The 14,162-nt window shown below is 41.2% G+C and overlaps 1 protein-coding gene across 4 annotated transcripts in view; it reads right to left on the minus strand.

The window, feature by feature from the left end:
* Positions 1-14,162, minus strand: part of COL28A1 (collagen type XXVIII alpha 1 chain) — a 158,517-nt gene that overhangs the window by 61,604 nt on the left and 82,751 nt on the right. For 3 of the 4 annotated variants that reach the window (XM_034668089.1, XM_019800270.2, XM_034668095.1), the window contains exons 24-26: positions 13,078-13,146; positions 12,895-12,963; positions 223-291 (exon numbers count right to left, since the gene is read on the minus strand). In XM_034668089.1, the coding sequence (XP_034523980.1) occupies positions 223-291; positions 12,895-12,963; positions 13,078-13,146 (207 nt within the window). The remainder of the gene's footprint in view (positions 1-222; positions 292-12,894; positions 12,964-13,077; positions 13,147-14,162) is intronic. The other variant, XM_034668093.1, reaches the window with a different exon arrangement.

The raw sequence follows: 14,162 nt of genomic DNA on the forward strand, positions 1-14,162 counted from the left end.
TTTGAGCATTTTGCAACCGCTTTCTTAAGAGACACTTTCTAATTCTATAAATGGCTTTATGCACTTAAATGATCTATTTTACTGAAAGCTACATCATATGAGAAAATATGACTTTTCATCAGCCCTCAAGAAAAAATAAGTCAACACTAAAATAAACCTTTGCTATGAAGTTAATGCTCACGGATGGTACCTGATCTTCACTAGCACAGACTTAAGACTCACCTTGGGCCCTTGGGTTCCTAGGCCCCGAGGCCCAGCGGGGCCTGGGGGGCCTCTGACACCAGGCTCTCCCTGAAAAGACACAATGAACATAATGAATGACAAATTAGTGATTTTTTTTAAAGATTTTATTTATTTGAGAGAGAGAGTGAGGGAAAAACAGACTCCATGTTGAGCAGTAAGCCCGAGTGGGGCTGGATCCCAGGACCCTGGGATCATGACCAGAGCCTAAGGCAGACGTTTAAAAGACTGAGCCCATCCAGGCCCCTGAAAAGTTAGTGATTTAAAACAAACAACAACAACAACCAAAGCCTTTATGTTGTATAGTTTATATTAAATGTCATATTTCGTATTAAAAATTTTATACAAACTTGCATATATAAAATGTATTTTAAAACACAAACCCTGGAATTTGATTAAGATATTGAGCCCTTTCCTCCCGGATCACTTGCCTATACTTGACAAAGGGAGTGTTATCGCCCTTTGTTTGCATTTCTTATTGCCATTTAAGTAATCTCCCAGCCAACTGATATGGGTCCATTTCAAAGCAATCAAGTCACTTAACTTCTGACAACCTTAAAAGGTACTTTTTTCAGAACTCCCTTTGCTGGAATTTGGGAAAGTGCCACCCTTGTGAGTGCAGGGAGAAAGAAGAGGCAAGAATAAAAAGAAACCATTGAAAGCTCCAACCCCATCCTGAACCAGCTGCTCTTACTATTTCATGCAACAAAAATTATGCTATTTCGGGTTGAGGATGAACTTTGTGATACTTTTGCCCTAAAAGTAGTCGCTGCTACAGGATAAGTTCTATACATGCTTTCCAGATTCCCCAAAGCCTTTTAGGACAGGCAAGTAGCCCAGAAAAGCGGTGGGGCCTGATTAGCTCAGGCCCTGTGGTTAGATCTATATGAGATGTGGATGATAGGAAGAAGCAGAGAAACGAAAATCTCTTCATTAGCCACCTTCTCTGTACCCAGAACTATGCTGTGCATGTCCATATGGGCTATTGGGTGTAATTTAGTACTCACGACAACCCTGTGTTCTAGCAGTGACTAACTCACCTAATATCTCTGAACCACAGTACGTTCATCAGATATATACAAAATCATACTTACGTTTCCTGGGGATGACAGCAAAGTAGGACAAAGAATGTGAGTGTCTCTATCACAATGTCTATCAATGTCTAGACACTGTGATAGAGACACACAATCTATTGTACTGTGACCACGACCGCGTAATACACAATACACAAATCTATTGAACTATGTGTAAACACAGTTCAATAGATTTTACCCAGAACCATTCGGTGTTTTATGAAAAATAATTGTCTTCTTTGCCTGGGTACTGTGAACCCCACCCCAGATACAGTGGCTCCCTTTCTTGTGCCATTGTGTCTATCTAGCTGAGTAGGCACTTGGGAAATATTAACTCCTCACCCCAGCTGGGCTTTGGGGTTATTTAAAGACTTATTTATTTATTTTAGAGAAAGAGAAAGCAGGAGTGGGAGGGACAGAAGGAGGAGAGACTCTCAAGCCGACTCCATGCTGAGCATAGAGCCCAACATGGGGCTCGATCCCAGGACCCTGAGATCCTGACCTAAGCTAAAACCAAGAGTCAGACGCTCAACTGACTGAACCACCCAGGCGCCCCACCCCAGCTGTTTCATTAAAGAGGTAACTAAAGTTAGTCTAAAGTTGGACAGCTATTGAAAAGCAGGACTAAGAGGACGTGGGGAAGGGAGGAACCCTCACAAGCTGCTGGTACAGACAGTTTGGAAAACAGTTTGGCAGTTTCTTTTCTTTTTCTTTTTTTTTTTTTAAGATTTTATTTAATTATTTGACAGAGAGAGAGGCAGGCAGCGAGAGAGGAAACACCAGCAGGGGGAGTGGGAGAGGGAGAAGCAGACTTCCTGCCGAGCAGGGAATCCGATGCGGGGCTTGATTCCAGGACCCTGGGATCATGACCTGAGCCGAAGACAGACGCTTAACAGCTGTGCCATTCAGGCGCCCCAGTTTGGCAGTTTCTTAAAAAGTTCAACATCGATTTATGGTATACTAGCAATTTCACTCCTGTACGCAAGGGAAATGAAAACGTGTGTCCACACAAAGACTTACACATGAATGCTCTTAGCAGAATTATTCAGAATAGCTAAAAACTAGAAACAACCTAAATGCCCATTAACTGAAAAATGGATAGACAAAAGGTGGTATGTTCAGCGATGAAAAGGAACGGACTACAGCTACAAGCCACAACACGGATGAATCTCAAAAGCATTATTCTCAGTGAAAGGAGCCAGATCTATGAGCCCACATATTGTTTGATTCCATTTGTATGAAATGTCCAGAAAAGGCACTTCTATAGAGACAGAAAGCAAGTTCATGATTGCCTGGGACCAGGAATAGGAGCTAGGACAGGATTAACTATAAATGGGTGTAAGGGATTTTACTGGGGGAAGAAAATGTTCTACACCTGATTTATGGTGAGGCCGTTCGGCTTGCTAAATTTCCTTTAAAAATCACTGAAATATATACTTGGAGTGGGTGAGTTCTAGGGTATATAAAATATGCCTCAATAAAATATAAAGGAAAAAAAGAAAGAAACTAAAGGCAGGCTTTGAAGCTAAATCTCCCAAGCTCTTGGCCTGAGGTCCTGTTTCATCCATGTTCTGTTAGGAGCGAAATAGCTTCTAGAATGCAACAGTGCAAAAATCATGGATTATGAGAAATGATGAAGTTGTTTATCTAGCAAAACAGCCCATCCTTATTTAACTTTACTTTCTACTTATAAATCCTAAAGAGAAAACAAGGCCTTAAAAGAAAAGGAAAAGATTTAAACTTTGATTACTGCCTTAATTCTTTTAATCTCTTATTTTCATAATTACCTATTTCCCTTGTGCCTGCAAGCCACTTTTGTGATTCTGGTCTCCTGTCTCCATCTATTCCACGTAGTACATACCTGCTTTTGTGACCACAGGTACTAATTATCTCTCTAACACCGCTCTCTTTCTGATTCCCAACTTTGAGTTTCCCCAAGTTTTTCCCAGCTTACATGATCACTCCTATCATCCTGAGCTCCAAGTAGAGAACATGACGTGTCCTGGGCTACATACGTTTCTGTTGTCTCTCCTTTCTTAAGCCTCTTTACTCAAGATACGCCTTTAGAGGGAGTATCTGTAAGTTCCCTGGGGGAGAGTCTCCAGCTAGCCCTGACTGATTCACGCACTTGCGGCATTTTGACACCCACCAGCAAAATAGGTAAGCACAGTTCAATAGATTTTACCCAGAACCATTCCATGTTTTATCAAAAATAATTGTCTTCCTCGTCTGGGTACCGTGAACCCCACCCCAGATACAATGCCTCGCTCTTGTGCTTCTAATCACCTCTGCCCTTCCTAGTGAGGTTGGAAGCCAGGTCCGCGGCCCGATGTGGCACGATGGGGAGTACACAGCCCACCTGGAAAGTCTTCTGCTAAGAAGAACAGACCCTGTATCTGAGCAAGTCTCTAAATCTGACAACCAGAGGATGTAGAAACATGTTAACACCATAAGAATAGCATCGACAAGACCGTCAAGGTCAAGGAACTCATCCACACAGAAAGCACAAGGGAAAAACAAAGGATGACTAACCTTTGATTAAAAGAGATTAAGAAGCATCTCAGTTGAATGCAATGTGTGGACGTCATTTAGATCCCAGTTCAGAAAAAATCTGTAAGACAAGCTGGCAAATTTGAGCACTGGATATTTGATGATACTAAGGAATTATTAATGTTTTTTAAGTTTGCTGATGGTACTGCAGTTAGGTTTTTAAAAAGAGCTTTTATATTTGAGAGACAAATGCTAACCCTTTATATGGGAGATGTCTGGGATTTGCTTCAGAGGAATGTAGTGGGAGAGGGGGAAGAGGAAAATAGAAGAAGATGGACCACATACTGATAATTGTTCAAGTGTGATGAGTAAATGGGAGTTCATTTTACTAGCCTTTCTACTTCTACATGCACTAAATAGTTTTCATAATAAAATGTTTTAATAGTATTTTTTTAAACCCACGAACAATATCCGCCAAAAACCTCACCCATAAAGGTGAGGAAAGTTGCCACGATGTTCAACATTAGCAAGGAGAAGAATACAAGATTTTAAAGATAGAAAGATGGGCAAAGGATGAAAGCACACAAGTGGATTTGGTGTCATTAGAACTTACATGTCTTTCATGCATTCTTGGTATGTCCCAAATGTTACATGCCTCTTAAAAATTAAGAATATGGACACAAAGTAGGAGATTTTTTTATTGAGTAATATTTCTTTTAAGAAAGAATTCAACTCTACAATTCATGATATTTTTCTTGGGATGATTTTAGTTAAAACTTCCTTCTCAATTAGTATTAATACACAGATACACACACATACATATGCGTGTACACACACACACACACACACACACACACACTGAGCCCAGATGGGAAAGCAAGGGGGAAAAACAGTTGAAATAAGTTATGAGTATATTTTAGGCCAGCCTTGTCCATGTTCATTATTGCTACTCATTCTCTCTCTCACTCAGTTTCCTTCTCATCATGTAGGAGTGTCTGAAGGCTGAGTGCAGACTTTATGGACACCTTATTGCCTTTTCTATCCTTGAACTTTGGCCAATGAACATTGATGGCATGGTTGCCACATCACCCATATAATTGTTGACATATAACTGGGTTTTATCTATCCAAATAATCTTTTGTAATCTTTTGACCTAGGTAAATAGACTCTGATATATGCATTTATTTAACGGAAGGAATTTAAACCACATCTAAGCTTAACATATTCTGCAGACGTTACAGTTGGTTTTAGGGTTGTGCCTCGGTGTTTCTGTACCATACTTTTTAATAGGTGAGAATATCAGGACTTAATGAGCCATGGAATCCACAGAGACACTGTCTCTCTACTGTGGTGCAGTCTTGAAGATGTATCATGTCTTTTGTTCCACGGGCCATATGCCCATACAAGGCCACCACACCGGGTGAAGGTATACAAGAGGAACATGGTCCCGACTCACTTGAGCATTTGCTAGCACCCGGTCTGCCACAGTGCAGCACCAGAGGGACCTACGAAGTCCGTTCACCATGACACTTTCAGGCATGTGGTTTTATCATCAGTGGATGGTGTGACAATCAGCAAGTAAAAGGAATTAAGACAGTCCCTTGCACCGCTGGGCTTAGCTTCCCACGCAGGAGCTGAGAGTTTCTGGAGCCTGCAGAGGGAGCCCTTGCATTGGGAGACAGTCACCAGCCCTGACCGCCAATTCTGGAGTTGCCATTTTTTACTGTATCCATCAATTTTGTAAGACCACACAGCCTGATTCCTACCCCAACCCCCCACAAAGCAAACAAACAGAACTATTTAGATTGCCCAGAGCTTCCTCTTGGCCCACAAAAGGAATTCTAGACTTAAGATACTCCCAATTTTCACAGGAAATGGCCAACTTTAGAACTAACTACCTGCGGTACTCGTATATGTGAATCTAACAAATGAGTCAGTGAAGGTTCTACCTAGACCATGACCTTGCACCTTTAAAATCCTACATAATCTATGATGGTCCTGGTAATCATTCATTGATTAATATCACAAATTTCACTTTTTAAAAGAAAGGAAAAGAAACCAAACACACTATCACATTCATTCTCTTTTTCTCATTGTTAAACCTTTGCTTTGGTTAACATCAAAATTATCATAATTAATAATAATAATGAAAACTTATTAAATTTATTATGCGGCAGGTACTTTTCATTCATTATCTGATCCTATCAACATCAACTTACTTCATTTTATAGATAAGGAAATTGAGACTTCCAGATAAGGATACATGATTTCCCAAAAACCATGCAGCCAGGAGCAATTCAAACCCAGGTCGGACTCCAGAGCCCATCTCCCTTCTTGGTATTGGCTGCAGCGAAATGCAAAATGCTAATGTCTCCACGGACTTTCTTCCAGCTACCATTTAATGCAAAGACCGTGGGTCTGTGGCTGTGAGAGTCCTTTTCCTACATTCCGTCAGTCATGCTCTCTCAAGGAGAAGAAAGAAAGCATCCTCATGACAAGATCCCTGAGAGGCCCTCACTACCTGCACAGTGCCCAGCTGTCTAAGGCTTGCCTCTCCATTTCCCCATCATTGCCACTGCTCAGTTTTGTGGTTTACCCCAATGTTTTACTTAGTCTCATTCCAGATCTTTCCCAAAACCAATTCTTATTTTCTCTGTGTATCTGTACTGCACTGTACTTGATTCGGCACAGTAACGCCTGCTGTGATGACTAGTACGACTTAAGCGTGTTAGAATTCATTAAGATGTTTTATAGACATTATTGCATTAATTTCTCAGAACAACGGTGTGAGGTAGGCATCATTATTCCAGACCACTGATGAGGAGGCTAAGTCCCAGGGAGAGTAAGTCACTTGGTGAGGTCACATAGCTGGTAAATAACAGAGGTCTGAGTGGCGAAGTGAAAAGGAAACAACCTATTATGCCTTCTGAGTTTTATAAGATTTAAATACAACGTTTGAGAAGACAGTGCTCTTTGAGACAAAGCAGCCCAATGAGACTGTGTCCTCCTACCCCCACCACACCTATAGACAAGGCTATAATCACTGCTTCGCTCTTGGTCTATGCCTGTTAGGCCACTGTCACTCTTTGAGAGGATGGTGGAAGCAGGTTACAGTTGTTTTAAAAGGGATTTCATGCTTTTCTACTTGGGGGACAATGAAAAGCAAATTGAATTCACTGTGAAAAGAATAAGTTTCTTAAAAATTTTCCGAGGAATAGTACTCAAGATTCTACTAAATGATGAAACCAGGGAATGACTGAATTTCAAACTAAGTCATAAGTCAAAATGATGATTAGCAACTGCCTCATGTTTCTTCCTTTATGGCTTTTAAATAAAATTAAGATCTCACTACGAAGTCTCCAGCTACCACGAGCATAAGCACCGCTCTGGAATGGATTCTGTAATGCACTGGTCTAGGAACCCTGCCGCCCCTTCCTGTGGTTGCCAGGATGCTGATGGAAACTCAGCTTACTGTCAGCTTCCCAAAAGACAACCTGATACTGACAATGTGTTATTGGTTGTGACTGCCCATTGTCATAGCACTCAGTGCCTTCTCACTGACACCCTTTAATGTGAAAAGGGAGACAGGAACAGTTTCCCAGCTTTGAATTTCAAAATATTTAAAATAATTTCCATTCTTCCAATTAATTTCTCTCCTAAAGCTTTAATATTCACCCCCAAGTGGCAGTGTCTCAGAGTCCACAATAATTTAAAAAATTGCTTTAGGATGGGGGAAGGATTTGTTGATTGTTTCTTTCTTTCTTTCTTTCTTTCTTTTTGATAGAGAATTAAGCTGATTTTATTTTTTTATAATTTTTATTTTGTTATATTAGTCACCATACAGTACATCCCCAGTGTTGTTTCTTTTCTCAAAATCAACTCATCAAAGATGAAAAAAAGATTCCCTTGTGCCAAGGTGCTGAGAATCTCATTGGAGAGGGAGAGAGTCTTTCTTGTTTAGCTGCATTAGGAATCTTGAAAATAGAAATTCTGATGTTGTCCCTAATGACAGAAGAGAAGGCTCTTTTGTGATGATATTCAATATAATTTCCCACAGGGGGAGAGCCTCTAGTCTGAATGACTAAAAATGAAAATGTGTTGATGGTGATTTGGGTGGCCAGTGCTAAGAGGATTTAGCGTGTGTCTCCAGGGCTGAAGGGAGGGGAGGTATGTATGTAGGAGAGGGATGCAGAGCTAGGAAAACAGGAAGGTGGGATGAAAGCAGCTTTGAAGGTCACAAGACAGACCGGAAAACAGCTCTGATTTTAAAGAACATGCATGGAACTGAATTGGGGGATAACCTTGAAAAGTCACCTAGTCAAGTTTTCCTGGTCTTGAATGTGACCTTTTCTGAAATCTAAAGGTCAAGTTGCCTGGCATTTCAACTTGATAGGGCTCTGGCTCTAATTAGTCCTGGTTTTGAGCTGATTGTCCTGCCTGTCACATTATGGGAGGTGGGTTTCTTCCACTCCAGCTTGGAGTCGCAGACCCTTAACGTCACTGTCATGAAGTCTGTATCCGAGGACAGCCCTCCTTGTCAGAGACTGTTCAAACTGGAATTTCTTGTCCAGTCCATGTCCACCAGTGGAATGCACAAATTCCTAACGCAGCTCTGTGTGAATCGCTCCTCTGTTCTGCCATGGGCTGTTGGTGGTGTGCACATATGTGAGCCATTGCAGAGAACAGAGGGGCAATTCAAATGCTTGGAACATTTTTAGAATAATGATACTCGGTGGAATTTCACAGAGCTTTGCATTTTAAGTTATGACTATGGGCCACTTTTGTCAAATAAAGCACGTATTTACAATATTCAAACATTTAAAGCTTTTCAAAAGTGTTTAACTCTTTTAGGTTTGGGTTTGTGCTTCTCGTTAATGTTTACATAATTTAAGTTTGGACAATGGGAAAACTAGGCTGGAAAGACAAACAGTCCCACTGTACACTAACTGATGCCGAGGTGTCTGGAAGATAGACAGCTTTGAAGATGAAGCATCTGCAGATGAGGGCGAGCGAGTCTCTCTGCTCTGATTTATTCATTCATTTCATTTGCATTCATTCATCCATATTCACACTCTCCCTCTTACACACAAATACAATATAGTATCAACACTGTTTCTATCGTAAAGGGGCAAGGTGTTCAGGCTTTCTGCTTCCTGATTTCCTGACCTATAGAACAAGGGAGGTAGTTTAAAATGTGATGATATGCTGGAAATGTTTTGGTAGTATATAACGTCTATTGACATAGTATACGATAATAATAGCAACAACCCAACATATCCTTTCTGCCCAGAGATTGTATTCCAACCACTTGATGGTGAAGAGGTAACTTGAGGGCCCTAACAGGCAAGTTAGAGTCCCTCTGTGCAAGGACTGGCCCCATTTCACCTGCTCCAAAGCTTTAGGGAAGGAATGGCTTCTTCTCTTTTGAACTAGCACACCCAAGGGGGCTAAAAGAACTGAGAGAGGTGCATGGCAGGATTCACCTGCCCTTCTGAAGCTCAGGAGAGCTACTCCTTACACGTCTCTTCTAGGAGGCCAAGGAGAGACTCTTACCCTCGGCGATGTCAGTGGAGCAGGCCCTGGGTCACATGCACCTCATGAGCCTTTGCAGGTGAAAATACAGGAGCAAAGAGTCAAGTGGGGTGCTAGAGGAGTGCTTCCCACTCAGCAAGAAACCAAATTGTCAGTTTCTCTTCCAGGCACATTTCAAAAGCAGATTTAAAACTGTATCTCCTATCTACTTGGAAGTGTAACTTTTTAAAGAATTTTAGAAATCTTTCAAAAGCCCTTGTCAAAATTTGGATGCAATTCAAGGTAACTGTATATAGAAGTACTATAACCACTGATGTCATATGGAATTCTTCCACTCGGAAAAAAGCCAGAGAGCACCGCAAGGGTGCAAGACGTCAGGGACCGCTTCTGATAGGTTTTGAAACATAGAAGCTTTGATTCTAATGTCTGTGTCATATGCTAAACACATGTGCCCTTAACTAAATAGCACAAAGACCAACCATAAATTGTCAACCTTAATGGTTTCCTCATTTCAAAACACATTTGTTTTGTAACTTAATGCACTAAGGCCAATATTTTAAGGTGACTACGCAGAGTTTAAATGAAAAACGTATCAGATATATATGTCTATACAATCTCACACACACACACACACACACACACACAATTTCTCTGTTATTTTAAGTCAGACTGAAAGGAGATGAATTTTGCACACATTTGAGACCAGTGCTTTTGCTACCATAGACACTTTTAGGTATTTTGAGGGTTTCACCTCCACTTTACCAAACCAGAAAGAGAAAATAAGGTGGAATTAAACTTTCAAAATATCTCTCTTTCTTTGCTTACACACATGCGTGCATGTATGTATGTGTGTGTTTCCAAAAGTTTTCTTCAGAGAAAAAGGCCACATAGAGACTTTAAGGCTTATACCAAAGAGGAGAGATGATATTGAAAGTTATTTAAAAGCTGATGTTTGGTTTTAGAATTTCCTTTATTTTCAAGTTTATTATCCAAGTTCTTTAATTCTAAGAGCAGCTCACACGATTTCCAAGATAACACATTTTCCCAGCATCCACAAGAAGAGGTCAAAGAGAAAAAGAAAAGGCAGCCAAGATTGTGGTGGGGGAACAGGGAGACAGAGGCGGGTCCTGGGCAATATTCCCTCCTCCCCTCAGCCAGGAATGAGCTGTCAGCTGCTCCCTCCAGTCAGCCTCCCGTGTGGGCTACCAGAGATAATGAGTCTCCCTTAAGACATATCTCTGGCAACGTGTTGGTTGTTTCAAAAAGTAAAATAGGCAGCATAACATTTTGAAGGAACACGTTTTTTCTTGATTTTTTCCCCCTAAAATCTATATGATAGCAAATACAGGAGACTTTCGGAGAAAACTGGTATATGGAATCATTTAGTAAATGTTTTAGTTTGTATGTTAAATAGCCTGACATAGTAGAATAGTCACAAGAAACAAATTTTAAGATGTTCTCTATCTGTGTGAAAGTGTCTGCCTTTATTATCATTGCTAAATATAGAGCGATAGCGTAATAGTACAATTTGATATAAGACAACATATACTTGTCTAAAATATAATAACCTACTCAGGGGAAACGTAAGTGATCATGCTTCCATTAGAATACAGATACAGTCCAATACACATTGAATACGTTTTATTTCATGCCATGTATTAAATAAGTTTCTACTTTCCTAACTGAAGGAATATTTATGTAATAACAAAAGTTGTACCCGTGTTCTACTCAGAGCAGAAAACAACAAGGTTTACATATTGAAATGTCTTCCTATTTTTAAATTTTAGCATTTGACAGATGACTATGTTTTAAAGAAAAAAAAAAAAAAAGAATACTTCCATCCCCAATTCACTATGGTTTCTTGACACCGTCAAGGTGTGTCAGAGGATCGGATTCAGTTCTGAGTCAGAGCAAGCTGGAACCTTGATACGAGTATCTCCGGCGTGCTGCTCTGTACGGTTTACACAGGGCTTTCACACACAGCCTCTCCCTGGGCCTCGTGATCATGCTAACAGAGACGGGGAGGAGGAAAGCTGTCCTCTACAGACAGTATTTAGGGCCATGGGTCTCCCATGTTTCTTTGTCCGGAGGAGAAGGCAAAAGGGCCCTGCCCCACTGTACAGAAGCATCGGCAAGGTGGTGTCTCTCCCACGTGCTGGGGCAGAGACCAAAAAGTCAAAATAAGACGGTGACATTGAGCAATTAGAACATCTCTCTCGAATGACCCAAAAGCCTTTGAAAAACTAAGTGGATATGTTTCCAAGGATGTATTTTCTCTGTAGGGTAATATTGAGCATTCTTGCACTTTCCACTCATCCAACACGTTACACAGCTGCTATCAGGCGGCACGCCTACTTCTGGGGCCAGGAGTTTCGCTAGGATCCAGGCAAAGAGCCTGCCTTCAGGAAAACGTACGAAGAACAGGAAATGAGCAAGATGGTTTGAAGAAGTGTTTTTGCTGTGGAGGACATACACAGGGGGATGTGAGAGTGGTGAGTGAGGGAGAGACGGCTGGTCTTTGTCCAGGCAGTCAGGCTCAGGTTAGGCAAGATCTGAGCTGCAGCCTTAAGAACGAGCCATCTTGACAGAGCCAAGACCCAGGAGCAGGAATGAGCTGAAACAGGGCAGGCCAGGGTAGCCAGCAGAAGGCCCCAGAGGAGAAGGGGGCAGGAGCTACAATCAGGTCGTGAAGGGACTCACAGGCCATAGGGAACGGTAGGATCTTGTTCTAAGTGTGGAGAGAAGCCACCAGAGTGTTTTTTGAAAAGGAAAAGGATAGGATCTGATTCATGGTTTTAAAAGACCACTCTGCCTGGCGGGTTACAGAGGGCTGAGGTAGGAGAGAGAAGGCCCATAAGGAGGTTATTTTAATAGACTAGACAAGCGATGACGTTGGTCTGCCCTGGTGAAGCACAAGGAGAAAAGCAGCTAGCATCAAAATGTATTTTGAAGAGAGAACTGACAACATTTACCAAAAGACTAGACATGGAGGTAAAGGGAAAGGAGGGGGCAAGAATGATTCAGATCTTCTGGCTTGAGCATGAGGTGGGTGGTACCATTTACAGGCTTATGAGGTGAAAATTAAAATTAAATTTGGGGCCTTAGGTTAGAGATGTCTGTGAGGAATCCAAGAGAAGTTATATGGTAAGAAACTAGATGTGTGCAACCAGAGTTTAGGGAGAAAGACAGAAATTTGAAAGGCATCAGCACGTGAGTGGGGGTTAAAGCCATGGCGCCGGATGAGATCTCCTAGGGGAAAAGATGTCTAGAGGAGCTGAGGAGGGCCTGGACCAAACTCTGACTTTGGTACAGAAAACAAAGCAGCAAAGGAATGTAAGGGTTGCTACCAGAGAAGCAGGAGAAAATCCACAAAGTTAATCTACATGTTCAAATTAGTGTAAGTTCCCCCAGAGAGTCCACAGGTGAACATAAATAACTATCAATTCTTTAGACATCACCACTCCTCTATAATGCTGATAAAAATTTCACTTTTACCAAACTCATTTACCTATAAGACATCTTTTTAGAAGCTACTATGTTACCTGCTTTAAAATCTTACCTTTGCGCCAGTGTCCCCCACTCCATGTAAGCCCATTGGTCCAGGGGGTCCTGGTAGTCCCCGAGGTCCCTGAGATGACATAATAAGGAAGAGAGTGAGTATCCCTGTCATGTGCAGTGCTTATCAAGAAAGAAAGAAAAGGAGGGAGGGAATGAAGGAAAGCACAGCGATGTCCACACTTACAGCCACACCAGGATAGCCATCCCCTTTGAGTCCTGGAGCACCCACTGGTCCCTGAGGTCCTTGGGCCCCCTGCGTAAATTCAACACTGGGTGACATCATAAGACTAAATGATGAAACACCTGGCAAAACTTAAGCACAATTCCAACTCTCTATGGCAAATGTGCATTTGTTAAGTGCAGGGGGATGATTTGAAAAATTTTAAAAGGGGATTCTACCACATATGGCAACTTGTTATAAGTCTCTCTTCATAAGTCTTACCCATTTGTGTTTGGTAGGAAGCATGGAATGAATAGGGGAATATATGTGAACCACTACAAAGTCCTCTATGGGAAACACATTCATAGGAATTAAAAATGACTGATTACCGATATTTTAATTTTTAAAGTTACACTTTTTTTGTATCATAAATTGTAGAGAAGTATAAAAATGAGAAATTTTAATATGCATGGTGTGAGAAGAAGAGAAGGAAAGAATACATAGCAAAATCTCGAGTGTAAAATTTTGAGTGTCAAGTAAGATCACTATATGCTACCTATTATGTTACATCTGTTGTCCTCTCCAATGGGGCCTGAATTACACAGGGAATAAATAAGCCCAAATGAAATTAAAAAAAGATTATTTTTTAAAAAACAAGTTATAAATAGATAGGACACAGAGTTTGTGATTCATATCCTGAGACCTAGGAAGAAGTCCTAAATATTTCTTTACATAATAACCTTTGGCATCAAAAACTTCAGTAGCTATAATTGGCCTCCTATATAGAGGATAGGGAAGCACGCTTACTGCCTTTTGAATAACAGAATTTTCTGAGATGTGTAACTCTCCTTCAGATGGAAATTAAGGCTTATTTTTTTTTAATTTTTTTTTTTTTTTTTTTGGAGAGAAAGAGCTCAAATGGCAGGGGAGGAGAGAGAGAGAAAGAGACAGGGAGGAAGAGAGAATCTCAAGCAGACTCCCTGCTGAGCACAGAGCCCAACTCGGGGCCCCATCTCACAACCCTGAGATCATGCATGACTTGAGCTGAAACCAAGACTCAGTCGCTTAACTGACTGAGCCACCCAGACGCCCTGCAAATCAAAGAAATT

The sequence above is a fragment of the Ailuropoda melanoleuca genome, chromosome 1 (assembly GCF_002007445.2).
Source record: "Ailuropoda melanoleuca isolate Jingjing chromosome 1, ASM200744v2, whole genome shotgun sequence".
Taxonomy (NCBI): Eukaryota; Metazoa; Chordata; class Mammalia; order Carnivora; family Ursidae; genus Ailuropoda; species Ailuropoda melanoleuca.